We start from the raw sequence: 21,914 nt of genomic DNA on the forward strand, positions 1-21,914 counted from the left end.
GAGGCAGGAAGTGAACTTCGAATGGGGAAAGTAAAGTTAGCGTCTTGACCGCGGGCAGGCTGAGTAACGTGAGCGATAAAAGGGAAAGTATTTTAGGCCGGGAGCTCCTCACAAGTCCACGCACACACAGGCGTTGCTGAGAGACTTTTGGAGAGCAAACAATGAGGGAATAAAGGGAGAGGAAACTGAGGACGGGCTTTACGCACACTTTTCAGAAACGGATAATGTGCTCTGTTGAGCTCTCTGTTACAGCACATTTCCCTAATCCCCAAAGCCGGAGACATCCAGCTTTTTGTTTTTTGTCACACTCTGGGAAAGCTGTTTGTGTTTTAGAAGTTCTGTCTTATTGAAAATGATTAAAATGCCAGAGGATGAGAGTACATCTCCACTCTTGGCTTGACTTCCAAAACTATTTTCCATGATGACATAATTGAAGGAGTCGGCGATTAGTCATTTGATTTGTTATTTGACACAAGTGGCAGAGGCTGGGTGTGTATTTTTGGCAGCCGCACGGTTAATCATAGACACATTTACTGCAGTAGCTCGCTGTCTTTATTAATGCTTCAGTACTTCTTTAGCTGAGTTGCAGGAGGGGTAATATGGGTCTGTGCGCTCCGCCATCTCCAGGAAACTTTACACGTGGCAGACGCACACACATGATAAGACGTATCTCCCGAAGTCTGCTGGTAACCTCACTGTGTCATGAAAATCGGCCTTGTCCCGGCTGCCAGGACTTCCCGTTCTTCCTGTGGTGTGCCTGCTTCTGTGCTTTCCAAAATGGCAGGGAGAGAGATGGCTCAGTAGTGAGGTTGGGGGGCTTCAATGAAGAAAAGTGGGTTGACTGTTGAGGGGCTGCTGGAAAGGAGCCAAGGGAAGTCATTTATAACTTCGAGAGAGGAGGGACTGTTCACCGTGTGACTGCTTGTTAAGGCACGAGAGCTATGTGTCTGCAAATGCCCCTGTGAATTATAATGCTGTATGACCCCCGAATTCAATTCTGTGTGTGACCCACTGAGGGGAATCTGCTGCCAGGGGAAAATATATCATATATGTATACTAAGACGCAGACGGAGGCTGTGCGTGCGGCTCGTATTTCTATTTAGGCTGCTTGTGAATAGATGGAGTCAAGTTATGTGGAGTCCAAGCCTTACATTCATTACCACGTAGGTGTCTGTACACATGAAAAAAGGAACCAAAAAAGAAAGGACTGTTGTAAACGTTTACATTGAGATGTCCAAAAAAACCTCAACATTATTAAAGCAGTGTGTGATCGTCTTGAGAGAGAACAGAACAAAAGAAGCCAACATCCATAAAAGAGCTTTGCATGTCCCTCAAGAAGCCAGGAGAACTATTCCTGTAGACTACTTAAAGAAATGACAAGAAAGCTTGACCTAGAGAGTTCAGGCTGTATTGACTTGCATTGACTTTCGAGCTTGTTAGAATTGTACAACCTCTGTTTTTCCTTATTATACTGCACTGCATGTGTTTGCCCATCTTCCAATTTTCCAAGTGAAATAAAAATAAATGAAGGTTGGCTCACAGCTTTTGCAGACTACTGTATGTCATTTAGTTTTTTGTAGGGATGATATTTTAACCCATAAAATGCAAGAATTCTGCCGAATGAAAAGTTGAATGGCTTCATTCATTAAAGAAACTAAATGTTGCATTGAAGAAAAGTGGTTTTTTGTTTCTATATACTGTAGGTTGTAGTTCTTGACAGGTCATATAAATTGCCACTTTGTTTCTTTGCCTTGCAGTCTGTCGGGGTACAGACATGAAGCTGGCCCTGCCCTCCAGCCTGGAAAACCACTATGAGACTCTGAGGCTGCTTTACACCGGTTGCCAGGTTGTTCATGGAAACTTGGAGATTACACACCTCCATGGAAACCCTGACCTCTCCTTCCTGCAGGTATAGTTTGAATGGAAACGCAAAGAAAATGTTAATACAGTTAATAAGCTTGGTTAGCTCCAGTGTTCCTCACCTTTGTCTCTCTTCATCTCTTCTTCACCAGGGGATTGTGGAGGTACAGGGTTATGTACTTGTTGCTCATGTTTCTGTGAGCCTGTTGCCCTTAGACAGCCTTCGGATCATAAGAGGCAGCCAGTTGTACAACTCCAGCTACGCGCTGGCTGTGCTGGATAACACTCACGCCGGTCAGGGGCTGAGGACGCTCCGGCTACGTAGCCTCACAGGTCAGACATTTTCCTCAAATCCGGCGTAATTTGATGTGACAAGTCTGGAGCTCAGACTCATTTTCTTATCCTCAGCCGCCAGCTTTAAAACACTGAAGTGTTTCACTGGAAGATTGGTCAGAACAGAGGCCCGTTTCTCTCAGCATCTGTTGTCTTCTATAAGTTGTGGAGTCACTTTTATGTATTATCTGTCCTGCAGAGATCCTGCTGGGTGCAGTGTATATTTGGGGGAACCCCCAGCTGTGCTTCCCAGACCCCCAGAACATCAATTTGACGGACATCTTGGATGAGCAGAATGGCCGTGCCAAGGAACACCGACTGCAGCCTCGGCCTCCTAACTGTGAGCAGCTGACTGACTCTAATAGTGAACAAAGAGAAACATCATGCAGCGATTTGTCGATGTCATAAAGTCATTTTACATGTCAGATGTTTCCTGGTTGGGAGCATATGTTGATCTAAAACCCGTGTATAGCTTTCAGCACTGATGGTTAGGGCTGCTCAATTAATCGAATTTTAATCACGATTACGATCTGGGCTTTCAACGATCATTAAAAATGACTTATTAGCCCCTCCCTCATTTATCCGCGACACCTTAAAGGCCGGTCCGTGAAAATATTGTCGGGCGCAAAAAAGGTTGGAGACCGCTGATTAAGAGGACCCGAGGGAAGCCCGGAAAGCTAAACAGAAGTTATTTGGAGAGGAGAGTGACTGCCGCTGGTTGAAAAGCGAGGTAAAAAAAACTTCAGTGGTGTTGCACACTATTTTATATTATTTTTTAAAGTCATTGTTAACCCTTTAAAGCCGGTCAGAGCAGCACGCTCCGTGTTGTGTAACTATTTTTAAATCCCTGTAGAACCGGAACCGTGTAAGCTAGCGCAATAATTTGTTTTGCATATGAAACCGGAGGAGTTGTACTTACATCTGATGCCATCAGCTTGTCCTCGGTCACAGTTTCCTTCCACATAAAGCTTTGCAAAAACTGCATAAAAAGCGCTTGCAGGAACAAAAACATAATATTCCAGAAACACGCTTTGCCGTTCCTATCAGCTGTTCGTAACACTTCCCACAGTGAAACAGACGTCAGCGGGAACTGTCACATGTCCGCAATTTCCCGGCTGAAACCGGAAGTGACGTCATTTTCGCGGAAATTGTAGTTTTTTACTTGTAGGCCTTAAAAGCCTATACTGGTCATGTTTGACCTTTCTGAATAGTTGCTGGGATGCTTAGAACTCAAATTGCACTGCTGAAAATAGTTTATTTTGATGCACCTGCTGTTTTCTTTGCAAATTTGCATCATAGGATTGTTTTTTCGTTTTTCCTGCAGTATATAAAAATTGGTGTATCTCCAAAATAAAACTATGAAGACACTCAAAATAAATTTCCTGTTGTTGTAAACTTTTTTTTGCAACTTTTTTGTATTTAAAGTTTTGAGGGATAAACCTCTTAAATTTCTCCAAGTAGAAATATATGTAAAAAACAAAAACGATTTTCAATTTTTTTGTAGTTTATTGCACTTTTTTGCAATTAATGTAATTACTATGGACTTAATGCATACATATTATTAAAATATGGGCTATAACAGTTGCATAGCAAATTGAAATGCTCCCACAAACGGCACTACAACATGTAAAAAAAATAATATAAGCTCTGGCGGACTTGGTTCTATAGTAGGTCTTAAAGGGTTAAATAAATATCGTCAAATAATCGCGATCTCAATTTCAGTGAAAATAATTGTGATTATCATTTTTGCCATAATCGAGCAGCCCTACTGATGGTGCCTTTCCAGATGTGTAAAGGCGCCATCATTACGTTGAGGAGCATTATTCCAAAATCTTTCCACATTTTGAAGACACAGTTTTTTGCAGATTAGTGAACCTCGGCCGGTCTTTATTCCTGAGAAACTCCTCTCCTCTCTTTTTATACCCAGTCATGTTAGTGATCTGTTGCCAGTTAACCTCATTAGTTGCAAAATGTTCCTCCAGCTGTTTTTTTTTTTTTTTTTTTTTGCTTGCTTTTCCAGCTTTTTGTTGCTCTGTCCCAATTTTTCGAGACATGTTGTTGCCACCAGCTTCAAAATATTTTTTCATCAAATAGTAAAATGCCTCAGTTTAAACATTTGATGTGTTTTCTTTGTCCCACTGGGGATAAAATGTGGGTTTGTGAGATCATTGCATTCTGATTTTATTTTACATTCTAGCGCTGTGTCCCAGCAATTTTGGAAGTGGGTTTATAAATCCTAATGTGGGCAAAAATCGTTTATGTTGGTTTTGGATACTTTACATAAATTTCTTTTATAGAGTTTGACCTTCCAGCAAACGGCTCTCATGAACCGTACTGGTGCCTTACATAACCACGGATCAGCCAGCATGTCTGCATGCTCTTGAATCTTTGTCTTTCTTGTAAAATTGTGGCTCAGCTTTCCCTGGTTTTTATTCCTGGCTTTCTTCTGGTGCAGGTCCAAGTTGTTCGCCTGCATGTGGGAAAAGATGCTGGGGAGAGACTCCTCAGGATTGCCAAACTCGTGAGTTAAAATCACACACACAGTCATGTCATGTAGTTTTATGTAGACAAAAGCAGAACAGATGAAGTTTTGCTGAAAGGTTGACTGTGTGTGTGTGTGTGTGTGTGTGTGTGTGTGTGTGTGTGTGTGTGTGTGTGTGTGTGTGTGTGTGTGTGTGTGTGTGTGTGTGTGTGTGTGTGTGTGTGTGTGTGTGTGTGTGTGTGTGTGTGTTTAAAGTGACCCGAGCTAAATGTGCGTCTGGCTGCCAGCGGTGTAAAGGTCCTCTACCCAACGACTGCTGTCACCTGCAGTGTGCAGCTGGATGCACTGGACCCAAAGACTCAGACTGTCTGGTAAACAGTCCTGTTGTTTTTGTTTTCTTATCTACAGTGTAATCTCCTTTTTTCCTTTTCCTTACTGGAGAAACATGTTTCCTCCTTCCTCTCTGCAGGCTTGTCGTCACTTCAACGACAGCGGTGTATGTAAAGAGAACTGTCCACTGCCCACCACCTATGACCCCGTCACGTTTCAGTCCCAATCCAACCCACATGGGAAGTTTAACTTTGGAGCGACCTGTGTCAAGACGTGTCCTTGTAAGAGTTTGCCTTAAAAAAAAAATCTGCTTAACCAAGAAAGCTGTCACACGCTCGCTGATTTATTTATTTTTTTAAATCCCTGCCTCCCATCTTGGACACTTTGTCTCCTGCCCTGTAGATAACTATCTGGCGTTGGAAGTGGCCTGTACTTTATCTTGCCCCCCAAACAACCAGGAAGTTGTCGTCACCCAACCTGACGGGACGGAGACGCAGAAATGTGATAAGTGTGAAGGAGACTGTCCCAAAGGTGAGGTAGTCATTCTGTTTTCTCCTGGGAAATATCATTCTGTTTACAAACACACGCACACAGTGGCAGCTTTATTAGATTTACCTGCTAATTAGTGTGAATAAAAACATCCACTTGGAAGCGGAAGATGGTTCTAGATTTGAGTTAACTCGACAAATCGGAATGAGGTTCAGTAATCAGGTCCGCCTGTCTGTTCATGTTGTTAGTTTAGCTTGTTAGTTTCTCTGTCACCTTTATAACCTTGCTAGCATAATTCTCCTGTCTCTGCTCCTCATACCAAGCCTCCAGGATCTATGGTGCTCATTTTCATCTTCATATTTTTATTCTTGGATTCTCCTGGAGCAGCTTTGCATGATTCAATGCTCGCAATAATTTTTAGTTATTTTATAATGGACCTTGGTGCAACCGTTCAGCTCACCCACTGTCTGAAAACAAGTTGTTATGGCTCCTGTTTTTCTGATTCACTGCCCATCGTAAACAGATTTAAAGATTTGAACAGCAGGTCGGTCCGGTCTGTGTGCAGGTGACGACAGTATCCACTCTCACTGACATCATACCAAGCCAAGAGCAGAAAAACTAAGTGTTCAGAGCTGGTTGAATGTTATTGTATACAGTACTGCTCAAAAAACTTCACATTGTCAATAAATCACCGCTGCTATTTCCAGTTTTCATAGCAAAACATAAGTAAATGAGGGGTGGTTTAAGGCTTTGTTCCTTTAATGCAGTGCAAATCTGTTTCATTCAGCAATGATCACGTCCTAGTTCATGTTGCTGGGTGATTATTAGTCATTGTTGTTGTTAAACTTTAGTCTAATTAGAAATACTGCTTCCAGAAAAGCTCTGGTTTGGTTTAACGTCTGTTGTTGTTTTGTTTTTTTTCCCCTTCCTGGTTGGTATCATAGTGTGTTTCGGCCCGAGTACAGACAACAATGGTGTCACCGACAGCAGCAGCAGCATCGCCGTAGTAACGCCTTCCAATGTGGAGGAGTTCAACAAGTGCACGAAGATTTTCGGTAGCCTGGCCTTCCGCTCTGAGAGCTTCTCATGGTGAGAGACTTTTACATTTTTAGAAACGTGTAAAATTCAGTAAAGACAACAAGCAGCTTGACACCAGAGACTTTATTCCGCCACAGCGCCACATCCCTCCCATTCAGCACTTCAAATATTTAATTTTGCAGCAACAACTTGTACACAATCCTTTTGCCGCCCGAGCCTATCCCTGCACAGGTAACCAGACCGGCTTTAAACTCAAGTGTTTTTGACGTTGTGTCAACAGAGGACAAAACTGCTCCAATTTGTTTCTACACCAGTGTCATTCAAGAGCATTTCAAATAATGTAGCGAAATACCAACAGTTAATACAAAGCTTGTAGGTTTGCTTACATGACTTGTAACTTGCTGAGGTTGAGATACTACATGTTGATAAAATTCCCCGACAGCTGATTTAAGTGAACGCGTGTGTGGTTTCTGATGTATTGTTGAGGGTTGTCAATGTTAGTGTGTTAGTGTGATCTGAACCTGCACAAACAGGCTTGCATTCAGCATATTCCTCCTATTTCCTCCTATTTCCTCCTGTGGATTGAATCTGTATCTCTGACTCAAGATCACCCAGACACATCGTCTCCATGACTTGTGTGGACTGGCGAAGGCATTTCTCACAAAATCCAAGCTTAACCTGGAGGAGATATTAATATTGAGGACAAGCCAAGAGAAAATGAAATTGTTCCCAATAATCAAAGTGGCTTTTAAGTCTTACTTAAATCTTACGCTGTCCAGGGATCCTGCGAAGAACACCTCAGGCCTGACTTTGGAGCAGCTGAGTGCCTTCAGGACTCTGGAGGAGATCACAGGTACCACAGTGTTTGTTAAACCCTATGTGAGCTTTTTATTAAGTAACATTTTATCTGTTTCTCACACCGAAGTCTCCTCAGTTGGAATGTTTTCATCACCTCTGTGTGATCTTTAAACTTGCAGGTTATCTCTACATTGATGCCTGGCCAGAACAGTGGACCAACCTCAGTGTGTTTGAGAACCTGAAGGTGATCAGAGGCACGATGCTCTACAAGTAAGACTTCTTAAAACTGCTTGTCTGTTGCTCTGCATGCTCTCCACTATTTCCCTTGTCATCCTGTTTGCACAATATGCCTGTTGTGTAACCATACTCAATCCACTTTACTGCAGTGTTTTGTTTTGTTTTCCCTTCTGTGGTGATTTTATTATCAGCTTTATTATCAATAAACTTACCAACGAGCTGGAAACAAACATTAGGTGTGCCTGCTAAGCGCATTTTTCTTCTCATGCAAGTGAGCACAATGGAAACGTGGATAAAAAAGTCAACTAAATGAAGAATAATAGTAAGTTTAAGTAATTTAAAGAATCAATAAACTCCACTTCACCATCCGGATCGTCTATATGTGCCTTGAACAGCTCTCCTGTAGTATTAAGATCGTTATATAGATGCAGCACGTTTAATTTTCTTTCCATGCGGTGCGTCACTACATGCCAATGTGTCCACCCAACACTGTGTCTTTGTTTGTGTTCAGTTTTTTTTCGACTGTTTCTGCTTCAGTTGAGGCAGTCTGTTCATTTTCAGGGTAATAAATGCTAATTATTAGCTAGCACTGCTGCCCTGCTGGCCAGTGTCTTAAACTAGGTCACAGTTAGCACCATCTGATCACCGTGCTGGTGACGTGTACAACGTTACGATCAATGTTCTCCAGGTGGAAGCGACCAATCACATTTTTGTGGAGGGAGTATGAGCAAGACAGGCTGTATAACACATGGTTGATGCTGAGAAAGAGTCTGTTTTAATGCAGCTTTTAGCTAAAGCTAAAAAAATTCCAACCGACAACTGTTTTATTATTTTCGATTGAAACGAATGTCTGAAAATGTTAGCTCCGCATTCACTTTTGGTTTCACACTGACCTCGGTCTCCATGGCCTCCGTTTGATCCCTTCATCCACGACAAGTGCGACTTCATGTGGACTTTGTCACTCAGCAGTTTGGCGACAGGACAGGACAAGTCATGCTTGAGTACTTTTTTTCCTCCCACTTGGAAGTCTTTTTTTTCCATTTTACACAGTTTTACAAACATGGAACATGATGTCAGGGACTTAAACAGATTAATAACATCATCCAAAGCCATCGAATACACTGCAGGAAAATATTTCTATCAGAGCTTTTACACTTGGATTATAAGCTGTTCTGAATCTTGTTATAACAAACCCATTTCCCCCCCACTGTTAATCTCCTTGACTCTTAGTTTGAAGAGTCAAAGCCATCTTATCCATTGATTGTTCTAGGAAAAGGTCGATGTTTGGTGGTGTCTTCTGAAGCCAGCATTTTTTTCCCTTTTTTACCAGCAGTCTAGAAGTCTACAGATGTTTTAAGGAATGTTTTGTGGATCCCGGGACAGAAATGTAGCATCCACTTTTATATCCAAAACCTCTGAATGGAAGGGCAGGATCAGAATATGTGGGCACGGTGTGGCATCATAAATTTCTCAATAAACTTTGTATTTTTTCCAGACTTGTACTCATCAGTGAACAACTGAATAATTCCTTATACATTCTCCATGTGGGAGAATTTTGCACTTGGATTTCTCAGGTTTTACACTGTAGGGCAGTTGTAGTGACAGTGCTGGAGCCACATTGATATGATGCTCTGCTTTGAGTCCCTCCAAAATGACCAAGATCCTTACTCTGCTCCGAAGAGCCCAAACGCTATTTGTAAGAAGCTTGTTTTCACAGAAAGATACCGGGTTACAGCTGTGTCTCTTTTGCTGTTTGCTTCTTACACTCTTCTTTATTTCAAGCTTTGTTTACCACTCTTCATCTTCTCCCTCTCCATCCATTCAGGGGTGTGTTTTCACTGGCTATCCAGAATCTGCAAATCGAGTCTCTCGGGTTGCGGTCGCTGCGCAGCGTCAGTGGAGGTTTGGTCTTGATTTACAACAACACACAGCTGTGCTACACCAACTCACTGCCATGGCAGAATCTCCTCCATCCCACCCAGGGTCCGCACCGCATCGTCAGCCACAACCAGGACCCTGCAGTCTGTGGTAAGTAAAGCCACAGACCTTTTAGTCGTGCAGCTGTCTTAAGCTTTTTTTTTTTTTTTTTTTGTGGTCTAATGCAGTAAAAAAACTACAGGGTGAATCATGCTGCATTGTCTCTATGTTTTCAGAGAAAGAGGGGAATGTTTGTCACCCCCTTTGTAAGGCGGGCTGTTGGGGTCCGGGGCCCAGCCAGTGCGTGTCCTGCCAAACTTTCCAACGTGGCACCGAGTGTGTAGAGCAGTGTGATCTCTATCAGGGGTAAGAAGGTTTGCGTGCGTTTGTAGAGGTGTGGCAAAACTAAATCAATGCGAAAACAACTGATAATGTTCTGTAATTGTTCAGTGTACTATTTGTTTTATTTGTAATAATTCCCAGAACTAGTTCCCCAGTAAATATATCAGAAAAACTAATGATGTTTAGTTTTCAGATTAAAAACGTTTAATTTAACGTGTGCCTTGAAGCAATTTAGGATCTATTATCTGCGATAACGGTGTGTTTGAGTTTGATATGACGTGCATACATGCACATACAAAAGCAAATGCAAGATGGCAGAGCAAATGAGAAAACACACTGGGCTGTATACATGCGCACAAAATGAACCCAGTACAACCATTAGATGGTACATTTGCTTAGTTAGGAATTTACATCTGCTAAGTGCCTGGAAAAAGCAGGCTTAAAGTAAAATGCTCAAACATCTAATTACAGTCTCTTTTAGTAAGACTCAAACAACAGAGGTTATTATTATTATTATTATACACTCCAAATTAAGCTAGTGATTTTGTTATTTACAACGCAACCAAATGCAAAATCATACCCTGCTCTCTTGCCTATTTTGCCTTGAATTGGATCGGATTTAAAAAGTTATCACCACACTATGGCTTTAGTCATCGCGACCATAACCTAACAAGGAAAGTAGAAATGTTATGTGTTTAGTTTCATAGAGTTTCTAAATAAAAAGATTAACAAATCTAACTGATTAAAGACATCATAGCCGTAAATACCTCTGAGGTCACCGTAGTATGGAGTGAGTGGCGTGCCCTATATATTGCTCTATAACATATAAATGCTTTTATAAAATAAAAGCAGTAATACATGGAATATTCGGGAATTCATACATACAATTTCTATCTAGGTGTTAAATTAACATGTTTAATGTTGTTTCTTCAATGTAAAGCAGAACAAAAGTGTAAAAATTTAATTATTTTGAATCTGTGATGGAAATTGTATCCTGGACTGGAAATTTACAGTCCAGCATGATGTGATGTTTGCAGAAAGTTGGCAAAAATTCATACGATACTTCACGATTGTCTATAGAAGAAGAAGAAATGTCGTTGAGCTCATCGGGTTACTTGCAGCTGGCGTCTGTTTCTGAAGTTGTGTCTTCTCAGGATGGTGTCAGATGCTTCAGATAAATGCATTTAATTTAATCCTGGGATGTTACCTTACGTGCATCTTGTGCTTGCTTTGCAGGCCCGTACGTGAATACATAGATGGATCTAAGTGTGTTGCCTGTGATCCACAGTGTCGACCCCTCAATGGCTCAGAGTCCTGCCACGGGCCGGTAAGAAACATAGACCAAAGTGTAATACGGCTAGATAGGATTTCTAACTCCTTAAACCTCCATTTGGAGCTCAAAAGTACTTGTATATGACAGTTTATTTAACCTGGAGATGTATCGTTTGTATGAATAAATACAAGTTTATGAGGTTCTGTTTTCCTTTTTCACTTTTCTCAAGATGCATGTGGCATCACTGCAGGATGCATATTCTCATTGCATAGCTTGTTTTTGATGGTGCATTGTAGAGCTGAGATTACTGAAGCCTTTTTACACAGGGATAATGTTGCTTGCACCTTGCTTGCTTTAAAATAAATTATACTTTAAGCTATTTCTAATTACAAAAGTTCTTAAAGTGGTCTAATTTTAGCTTAAATTGAATCATTTTAGCTGCTGTGGTGCTGTAAGTAGGATGTCGACGTCACACTGGGCTGTAGAAACTCTGTTATTTTTTTATGTTAAATAAAAAAAATAAACATTGTTAAATATCGCTCTGTTTGCGTCTCAGGGTGCTCAACATTGCACGGAGTGTCGGAATTTCCAGGACGGCGAGTATTGCGTGGATCGGTGTCCCAGTGGCGTCAAGGGCGATCTGCATACTGTGTGGAAATACAGCAATGCCACGGGACACTGTCTGCCATGCAAGACCAACTGCACGCCACCGTGAGTGACGCCACATTTAAGCCCCAACTCACACACACATACACAAGCACGCAGTGAGACTGACTTCACAGACGGTGCTTTTCTCTTCCAGCTGCACTGTGAAGGATGAACGAGGCTGCCCCATTGATACCAGGACAGGGTGAGCGCACTAAACAACTTATTTCCATTAGCTTTTCTGGGAGCTGTTACAAATTGAACTTCGATTTTTATGGATGGGCGCAGCGTTAAACTTTCTGTGTCTGTGTAGACCTGGCACGTCCATCGCGGCTGCAGTAGGTGGGGTGGTGCTCTTCATTATCCTGCTGGCTCTGCTGGTCTTTTACTTGAGGAGACAGAAGAAGCTAAAGAGGAAGGAGACAATGAGGAGGATCCTGCAGGAGCACGAGGTGAGGGACGACGTGCCAAATTAAAATGTGTGTTTTGCTCTAGCGTGGAGTCTTTATCTGCTATTTTCCTCCTTCACATGCAGCTGGTGGAGCCTTTGACGCCGAGTGGTGCTTCACCCAATCAAGCTCAGATGCGTATATTGAAAGAGACCGAGCTGAAAAAACTCAGGGTGCTGGGTTCGGGGGCCTTTGGCACTGTTTACAAGGTATGGTCATCATGCACATCCATAACCACGTTATGTGCTGTTTGTTCAGAGGGTGGTGAGCTTTGTTCGAGATGATTTTGATTACTGTTTCAGGGAATTTGGGCTCCTGATGGGGAAAATGTGAAAATCCCAGTGGCGATTAAGGTTTTGCGTGAGAACACCTCACCAAAAGCCAACAAAGAAATCCTCGATGTGAGTATAAGCCAGGCAGAAAACCTTGAGGAGTTACAGTGGACGGAAATGAAGTTCACACGCTCATTACATCTGCTCTCTCTGCTTCCAGGAGGCATATGTGATGGCGGGCGTTGCCAGCCCGTACGTGTGTCGTCTCCTGGGGATTTGTCTCACCTCTACTGTGCAGCTGGTCACTCAGCTGATGCCGTACGGCTGCCTCCTCGACTACGTCAGAGAGAACAAGGACCGCATTGGTTCGCAGTTCCTACTCAACTGGTGTGTCCAGATTGCCAAGGTACAAAAACAGGAAACAAGGTGTTGCATTTCTGTTTTCATGCTTGTACTTGTGTGACCGCTTGCAGTGATATAAGCGGAAGTATATTTTGTTCATTTCTCTCTTATCTTACTTGTCTTTTCATATTTGATGTGGTTCCAGTTTGTTTATTTGTGGACACATGTAGGGTGATGGATCTGTGTGTTGGTGTATGTGTGTGTTGGTGTAGGGGATGAGTTACCTGGAGGAGGTTCGTTTGGTCCACAGAGATTTGGCAGCCCGCAATGTCCTGGTGAAGAACCCGAATCACGTGAAGATCACCGACTTTGGTCTGGCCCGTCTGCTCGATATAGACGAGACGGAGTATCACGCCGATGGAGGGAAGGTGAGATGGAAGCTGTGACTTGCAGAGCATGTTCTCTGCGGGCGTTAAGGATTTTGTTTGTTTAAAAATGCTCTGGAAATCTGTGTTTCCAGGTGCCAATCAAATGGATGGCCTTGGAGTCTATCCTGCACAGGAAGTTTACTCACCAGAGTGATGTATGGAGCTACGGTAGGCATCAACCAGGGCTAGGAATTTTAAATTGATCCTTTTCTTATGAATAAATCATCAGAAAAATCTTATCAAATACATTGAAGTTTAAATGTGAACCAAAATAGATTTGCAAGCAAGTAAAGTAGGATTTTGATTAAAATGTGAATCCAGAAATGATGTTTGCTGTTTGAGCCGAATCATATGGGTGGGACTTGCGTATGCTGAGAGTTGTAAGAAGCATCTCCATTGGCCAGTCTTAGCACTGGTTCATGTAGATGGCTTTTGTTTAACAATCTGTGGTTTTGTAATGGCTTAAAAGGATCCAAATTAGCTGATAGAGGGACATAAAAAAATGCAATTGGCATGAATGCCTGTTCAGACATAAAGTTTTTGCCGTTACTAAGCTAGGTCTTCTCCAAAGATTCTATTCCTTGTTGGCCAGCTAAGGATTTTGCCCACAGACAGTATAAAGCGAAAAAGGCTAGACAATTAATTTTGTCAAGGGGCCACGTGGGTCTGTTGTGTAGCACCCAGTTGGCCCGGCCCTCCACAACAGTACTATTTCTCATGGACCCAGATTCTGGGTTGGAAAAATTAATCCAGTGCAAAGTCCCTTAAACCTGCAGTCTGTCTGAAGGCTATCAGATGGCAATAGCTGGTCACAAAAAGACTTCTGGTCGTGTAGAAGTCTATAGGAAAATGTAAACCGTTTCCTTCTGTTTTATGTTCTTTGTTATCCATTTCAGGTTGCATTCGATAGTCTAGGCTGTGCTAACAAGTTAGTGCTAACTAGTTGGATGAAAGATGAAATGTTTCTCCCACAGAATCAACTTTTTGGGATAGCCTAACTATTGTTTTACATCAAGCTAGTCATCTTAGCATAAGTGTGTAAAGTAGCATCTCTGCCATAAAATCTTCCGCCATGATCAGTGTTGCCAACTTAGCGACTTTGTCGCTATATTTAGCGAGTTTTCAGACCCCATAGCGACTTTTTTAAAAAAGTCGCTAAAAAAAGACGTGAAAGCGCGTATCGCTTTTACTCTCAACAAGCAGCGGGTGCTGTAACGCAGTCAGTTCTTCTTTTACTCTTTTACTCTTATGCTGTTTTGTGGATCACAAGGTTTAAAACTACTTATAAACACACACACAAAGTAAATCCACCAGAGTGCCTATTTCGGGTCACTTTTGCTGATCCAAGCCCGGGTAAAGGAGCAGGGTTGGAATTGTGACATAAAAAAAAACAATAATTGCTAAAAGAAATGTAATTTGTAGTTCTAAATAAACTCTAAATGCATTTAGGACGTTTTTTACTCACTTTATGTCTCTTCCACGATGTTATTTCTCTCTCCAACAACATAGGTTACAATTAGATTAGCATGACCAATTATGCAAATTAGGCGATGACGTCATTTAGCGACTTCTAGCGACTTTTAGGACAGCCAATAGCGATTTTCCTTACTGAGGAGTTGGCAACACTGGCCATGATCCAGATACCTCAGTACTCGAATGCAGGAACTTTGAGAATGACATCACTCTTGAGTTGGCGCATTCCAGGAAAAGAGAGGAAAAACAGGACTTTTTTGGTTCTTAGCAAAGATAGAGCTGTTCAGGTATCACTAGCAATACAACATAATGCTGTTTTCTTGTAAATAAAAAATCTTACTGTCTTCAAAGTTTTTAAACAGCTAGTTAGCACAGCCTAGAGTTATCCGTCCTAATTTCTGTTTTGTATCAAACTAGTTAGCTTAGCCATGTGTGTTGTAAGGTAGCATTTTTTTCCCTATATGAAACACGAAAAAAAAGAATCTAATAACACTAGCATTAACAATAAACTCGTCTCACATTTACATACAGGTAGTTATTACAGTCTAATGCTAAGTAGCGCTAAATAGCCTAACTTCCATTTTAAATTGAGCTAAATACATTAGCATAAAGGAGTGGGAAATTTGTAGAGTAGCATTTTGCTACATGCAAAATAAAAACACGCCTTGACATAACTGCTGTTATGATTTGGCTCTATATAAATAAAACTGAATTGATCTTCGTCGTGCTTTATTGTGGCTTGTCGGTGGTGTGAAAAGTACACTCACTGGCTAACAAGGTGTCAATCACAACAGTTAGATCTACCCTGAAATTCTCATCAAAGGGTATGATGCATGATGTCACAGTATCTTATTTGCATAAATCCAGTTGAGACTGGCCAAGAGAGGTTCTTGTATGATTGAGTGTTGGTCTCACCCATAGACTAAGCTTAACAGCAATCCAAAGTGTTTAACTTAAATTTTAACCATAAATATATTTCTTAAAACATTTAGAGTTCAGTGTTTCCATAGTTTTTCTTGAATGCATAATGGTTTTAAAACTAACTTCATTCACAGATAACTTGGTTTAAATCCTTATAGGTGATTTGTATTTTAGAGTAAATGTTGCGTTGTTGTTATTTAATTGCAGGGGTAACTGTCTGGGAGCTGATGACGTTTGGCTCTAAGCCCTACGACACGATTCCAGCAAGAGATATCCCAGAGGTTTTAGAGGGGGGCGAGCGGCTTCCCCAACCCCTTATCTGCACCATTGATGTCTACATGATCATGGTCAAATGTCAGTACCTCTCACTGCAGCAGTGATTTTTGCATTTTGTCTATGTTGTGATGTTGCCAAGATTTAAGCATTTAATGTATTTCCTGGTTAAAAACTGCAAATGAATCTGACTTTTATACACGTTGTAGTTTATTTCCCCGTCTGTCAAAGGATTTAATGTTGTTGAAGTGTTCAGTTAACCATTGTTTGGTTGGCAGGTTGGATGATTGATCCTGAGAGCAGGCCGAGATTCAAAGGCCTGGTCAATGATTTTAGTGCCATGGCTAGAGATCCTACTCGCTATGTAGTTATTCAGGTATGTAAATGTTTTACTCATGCTGTTAATGTTTTACTGTGTGTGTGTGTGTGTGTGTGTGTGTGTGTGTGTGTGTGTGTGTGTGTGTGTGTGTGCGTGCGCGCGTGCGCGCGTGTGTGAGAGAGAGCGGGACTGATAGTTATTGTGTCCATACTATAAAATTATTTATCTAAAACTGCTACTTTTTAGATGTGGTTACCTTTTAAAGAGTGACACTTTTAATTCCATCCAAATAAATAAAGATGTACATTCCTAGAATGTTTTGGGTTTTTTATCCTATGTTGTTCTTTCATCGTCTTTCAGAATGATGAAGAGATGAGCAAGTGCAGCCCAGTGGACAGTGAGTTTTACAGGATGCTTCTGAGGGAAGATGAAAATATTGGGGAAATGATCCTGGATCCTGAGGAGTACCTGGTGCCAAATACAAGGAAAGGGGACGAGCCCCAGGCCAATGGACTATCCAGACACCAGTCATACAGGGTCAGTGGGGTGAGAGGGGGGTGGGTAATTTTGTCTTTGTCTATTTTATATAACTATATGTATCTATATCTATCATACATAGATAGATATATGTTCTTTTTGATTGGTCCATTTGCTGGCTTTAATCACAGACAGACAGAATTTACCTGTTATGTGATGACAGTTGTACATGTTGGCCCTTACATCTCAAGTTTTACTTGATAGATCCCCTTCCACTGAGCACTATTTGGCAAGCTGTGGCATTAAATTTCCGTATTTCTATTAAATCTCAAATTTCACCAGCGCTATAACGTGTTACAGTAAATTTTCTGCATGTCAGAATGAGAAAACTATGCACGTTGATGACTTTTTCTGCTTTCTGGCAAAGCTCCATCTGCAGTGTGTCAGTTGCAGACTTTCGAGTTAATCGAGTTAATAAATATCTGAAATTGACTCTGCTCGATTATGTGCTCTGCAGCAACGTGTACCGCAGGTTCCAAATTGTGATTAATGTAGCGAACGACTTTAAGGGTAGGTGTCCTATATTCATGCAGCATTGTGGCTGCTTCTCTGTTGCTTGTAACATTATACAAAGACGCCCTTTATAGCTACGGTTTCTAGCTATTAAAATTAGAAACTGTAACTCGCTATTAAAAATAATTTAGCAGAGGCAGGGACACACAGATCAGAGGGTGGGGAATCCCCACCCCCAGATCAGATCAGTCTAAGATAATTTTCCTAATTTATTCTGGAGTGACAGATGAGAAGTTTTTAAGAGAGTGTCCATCATTCAGCATGTGTGACATAAGAATTAAGAGTCCTGCTTTAATGTCTGTGTGTTTGAAATAACTCATGAATTGTCTGTTTAATAAATGATGAAACCGATATGAACATATATTTGAAGATTTATATATATTATATGAGCAGTAAGTACCTGATACTGTGTGAGAGTGCGACTTTTTCTGTTAACATGCTGTCATGTCGTACATTCCCAATATCTTAAAGGGTGGTTGTTTTTCTTTCCAGCAGAGCAGAGATCATAGCTTAGATATGGACCCTTCCAACACTGCTGGGCCTCGGAACCTTCACTCCTCCCTGACTGGAATCAGCCACGCCCAGTACCCAACCTTAACAATGGGAGCGAGCGCCTCTAACAGTGTGTGGCCTCAGTATCCAATGCTGGCTCGCAGCACCTCAGCTGGAGGTCAGTCTGACTCTGTCTTCCTGGATGCACCTACAGACAGCCACTCCTTGGCACCAGCCAGCCCCGGACGCTACAGCAAAGACCCCACTTTCCCCAACGGGAGCAAGGATGACCTAGAAACTGATGGGTGGAATGGTTTTCCCCATCCTTATCTTCACCACTCACTACCCCGGCGGAGTCACGCCATTCAAAATCATCCCCTGCCAGGTGAGTCGTGGTCTTCATAAAGAAGGAAATGTCCGTAACTCTGATTATGTTCTGACTTTTCTTCTTCTATTCACCTTCTCAGAGTACGTCAACCAAGAAATTCAGGATCTCAGGCCAGGGTTCCCTGAGCGGCCCAGCACACTGCCTCGAAAATCCAGAATAGACCGCCGGCTTCCTAACGGCTTAAGTTCAGGTCACAGTGTGGAAAACCCAGGGTATTTGATCCCAGTGAACTCCACCTCTCCGGCCTTTGACAACCCATACTATCTGGACCTCGGGCCCAAGGTGATTCCCGGGGCTGTGGCGGGGGACGGCCCAGCAGGACTGGAAAGCAACGGAGGAGTAACCAGACATATGAACGGTTTTGTGACACCGACTGCAGAAAATCCAGAATACTTAGGATTAGCAGACACTTGGAGTGGGCATACTTGAGGATAGGGATGGTGAGACTATAAAGGAGACACAGACGGAGTCTCACTGAGGGAAACTGGAGAGTGGAAAGATGAACATTTACATAGCAAAAATAAGGGGAGCTGCGAACGTGCAACTGGAATCTTCTCACTCTGTCTGGAGAAGCAGCGGCATCCGAACTGATCGAGGTTGTCCCTAAATGCCACGTTATTAGTACCCAGTTGTAACACGCATGGACTCAACACAGTGTAGCATTCAAGTGGTGCCTGTGGCACCATTTGTATTCATGTCTTCCTCTAAACAATCTGTGACTGTTAACTGCCAAAAAGAAGTTTTTTCTTCTTTTGTAAATAACACCATAAACAAAAGGGTTCAAGAAGGTTATCATGATTGTTTTTATGGTCATCTTCTTTTAAGTTGTTTAATATCTGTAGATTTTCCACTATATGTGAAGCTTTTTTATTTTTGTGCATTTCCTTCAGTTCCCTGTGGATATGCTACTGAGTGCAGCTGAACAGTGAAGAAAGATGTATAACACTTTTGACAAAGTGAGCCGTGATGTGCGTTGAAGATGATGCTTAGTATTCTGGTCAGTTTCTCGCAGACCTGACGGGGGTCTCCAGTGCTCTCAAAGCCATTTTGTTTTGGACAGAGAAGGCCCTGCAGCCCATCTGGCCTGTAGACATGCTCCCTGAAAGAAAGGCATCCTGTATGGAGAAGACAGAGGCATTGTGCCGCACTGATGTATGTGGTTGTTGGTGACCGTGGCTGTAGCTACTTTGTGGTACGAGTCATCAGCTATTGAGGTACGAGGAGACATTTTTAAGCTGCAGAAATGTCTAAAAAAATGGGAATAAGTGGTTAACTGTTCAGGGATTTTAGTTTTTCTGAGAAATATGGAGAACTACTGACTTTGAAGTCATAAAAAGAACACACTGTGTACATGTCAGACAACTCTGTGTGCACCCGCCAAGCGCAGTAAGCTTTAGAGATTTTAGTGGCTTTTCACTGTGCAAGAAAGCTATCAGTAAATATCCCACAAGAAGTGAAGAATCTGCATAACATATAGACATAGCCTGTGCGTGCGTGCGTGCGTGCGTGCGTGCGTGCGTGCGTACAAGCAATCCACTAGACCCTGGAGTGGATTCTGTGGAGGCGTTGCTTTTGAATAATCAATGCATGGCTCAAATTCCACTCACTGAGAGCTCACTGACATCCCAGTTAATAATAAGCAAGATTTTTTTTTTCTTCATGTTAACTGGTGTTGGGTTGAGGAGGCGGGGGTGGGGTGTCAAACTGAGTCAATGGAGTCATTGTCTGACCCTCGTGTCTTCGTCCGAAAGTCATCGCTCTCCGAACTCGCGCACCCAGAGCGGCGACGTTTGAAAGGAAAGGAGTTGTTGTGGTTCACTGAGGCTTGTAATCCTGGAGCGGTCTTGAAACAAGCAGGCGAGGTCTCTCTCTCTTTTTTTTTTTTTTTTTTTTTTCCTTCCTTCTCTGCCTAGCATACTAAACCAAACCGCATCCACCTTACAACTACTACTGAGTTTGAGGCTCTTTTCACGTGTATAAACTGTCCACATAATGGCTGGAGCAGGACATCAGTGAGACTTTGTTCTGAAATGAGCACTGCCCCCTCATTCATGTCAGTTTTACTCTGAAAGTCTTTGCGGTTCTTGTTTTTTGTCTTTTATTTTGACGTTCTCATACGGGTTGTGAAGAGTTTTGTTCCAGAATAAGATCTCTATTAAATATTACGCCTGATTTTTAAACTACAGTTTCTTACACACACAAAAATGTATATACTGGATTTGTTTTAAACCCCTTAGCTATCATATTACACTAACCTGATTTAGAATTAAAGTTTTGAGTGAGGTTTTTTATTTTTTTGTGGATATACAGTGTGGTGTTTTGGAATGAAAACCTTCATAGGTGTCATTGCGGTCATGTGGAAACCTCATATCTCCACTGAAAGATCTGATTAAGGTTTATTAGGAGCGTTGGTCCTGTTGTATTTTTGTTAACCTAAACACTGATGTATACATTTGTATACAGTTCAGATTTTTAAGGAGGGCTGGAGTCTACCCCAGCTGCTGTGGAGATGGGATTGTAACCCGTGGATTGAACTCGTTCAGATCCACTGCCTGTGATAAGACTGGTGACAGGTCCAGGGTGTACCCCGCTACAACAGTCAGGATAGGCTGCAGGCCCGACCACTACCAGAATTCCATAACCAGAAGAAAATTAATGGACTTTCTGGAAGATTTGGAAAGAGTTTGTGTTTATTTTAGATATTAAAACAAAAATCCTATAAAAGCAGGAGAATATGTTTTTGTTTGTTTGTTTTTTTACCAAGCCGTAAGATGTGATAGCACCGCTCACAGATGTTCCTTCCTTGTTTATGAATGTATTATTTATCTGGTTGCCGTTAAACCACAATGATGGGACTCATAAATAATGAACTGTATCTGGATGACTCCGACTGCAGAATCTCTCAGATGACGAGGTGAATGTCGAAACACAAAGCTTTTAGTCATAGTTGCTTTTCTGATTGGAAAAAGCTAAACCTACAGCACCAAATGGCAACAGCAGTTGCCTCAAACTTTGGTAAAGACTCAACAACAATACAGAGAAAACCCTAAAAATCAGACAAACCCCTATGAGCAAGTATTTGGTGACAGTGGGGAGGAAAAACTCCCTTTTAACAGGAAGAAAAGGCACAAAAGAAAATTTAGGCCTCTGCCTGTTTTTTATAGTTGTGTTAAACATCAACTCAAAGCCTGTTGATAAGTGTCCAGTGCAGCTGAAGCAAGAACCTGCACGTTTCATTGACAGGTTAACCAGAAAGGAAGGAACAGCTAACTAACCAGAGTGTGCTGAAGGTTTTGTAAAATTAAATATCTGTATCAATATACATTTGGAGAGAAATATATCTTTTGTATTTGCATTTAAGCAGATTTATCTTTCTGTTGGTCAGTAAATCAGTGGTAGCTAATTTGAATACATTGATGCTCTGCTGTGGGCAAGGAGCAGAGCAAAGTTATTTCAAGAAGAAATGGTCATTTTTTTATATGTAAATGTTTGCGTAAGGCGAAACAATAAAACATTTAGAGTGAAAAACGAGTCTCCTCCGTATCCAGTTTATTTATGGACCCACATTGAGCTGTGCAATCTGAACCAACATGTCAGGGGATCGAGAGTTAATAAGGGTGAAAAATGTCATTCAAACCCTTTTGTTGAAACATTGAATGCATTAAATTTGTCTATCAGATCTAGAAATACTGAATGTTATTCACACGAGCTGTTCCTGCCACCTGGTGGTGGGGAGTGGAGCTGCGGTTTAATTTTGACAAAT

General features: G+C 41.8%; 1 protein-coding gene across 2 annotated transcripts in view; it reads left to right on the forward strand.

Moving 5' to 3' along the window:
- erbb2 (erb-b2 receptor tyrosine kinase 2) overlaps positions 1–21,679 on the forward strand; it is a 30,508-nt gene extending 8,829 nt beyond the window's left edge. Inside the window, exons 2-27 of one of the 2 annotated variants that reach the window (XM_085284531.1) lie at positions 1,758–1,909; positions 2,013–2,193; positions 2,393–2,533; positions 4,649–4,714; positions 4,931–5,046; positions 5,145–5,286; positions 5,408–5,536; positions 6,439–6,583; positions 7,312–7,385; positions 7,510–7,600; positions 9,393–9,595; positions 9,721–9,850; positions 11,063–11,153; positions 11,656–11,810; positions 11,902–11,949; positions 12,058–12,196; positions 12,280–12,402; positions 12,496–12,594; positions 12,686–12,871; positions 13,080–13,235; positions 13,328–13,403; positions 15,837–15,983; positions 16,181–16,278; positions 16,582–16,758; positions 17,764–18,148; positions 18,231–21,679. In XM_085284531.1, the coding sequence (XP_085140657.1) occupies positions 1,758–1,909; positions 2,013–2,193; positions 2,393–2,533; positions 4,649–4,714; positions 4,931–5,046; positions 5,145–5,286; positions 5,408–5,536; positions 6,439–6,583; positions 7,312–7,385; positions 7,510–7,600; positions 9,393–9,595; positions 9,721–9,850; positions 11,063–11,153; positions 11,656–11,810; positions 11,902–11,949; positions 12,058–12,196; positions 12,280–12,402; positions 12,496–12,594; positions 12,686–12,871; positions 13,080–13,235; positions 13,328–13,403; positions 15,837–15,983; positions 16,181–16,278; positions 16,582–16,758; positions 17,764–18,148; positions 18,231–18,580 (3,800 nt within the window). In that variant the 3' untranslated portion in view covers positions 18,581–21,679. The remainder of the gene's footprint in view (positions 1–1,757; positions 1,910–2,012; positions 2,194–2,392; positions 2,534–4,648; positions 4,715–4,930; positions 5,047–5,144; positions 5,287–5,407; positions 5,537–6,438; positions 6,584–7,311; positions 7,386–7,509; positions 7,601–9,392; positions 9,596–9,720; positions 9,851–11,062; positions 11,154–11,655; positions 11,811–11,901; positions 11,950–12,057; positions 12,197–12,279; positions 12,403–12,495; positions 12,595–12,685; positions 12,872–13,079; positions 13,236–13,327; positions 13,404–15,836; positions 15,984–16,180; positions 16,279–16,581; positions 16,759–17,763; positions 18,149–18,230) is intronic. The other variant, XM_085284532.1, reaches the window with a different exon arrangement.
- Positions 21,680–21,914: the final 235 nt, after the last annotated feature.

Source organism: Mchenga conophoros, linkage group LG8, assembly GCF_057382185.1.
Source record: "Mchenga conophoros isolate Kocher_MC1m ecotype Shallow Benthic linkage group LG8, M_conophoros_male_GT1.1, whole genome shotgun sequence".
Lineage (NCBI taxonomy): Eukaryota > Metazoa > Chordata > Actinopteri > Cichliformes > Cichlidae > Mchenga > Mchenga conophoros.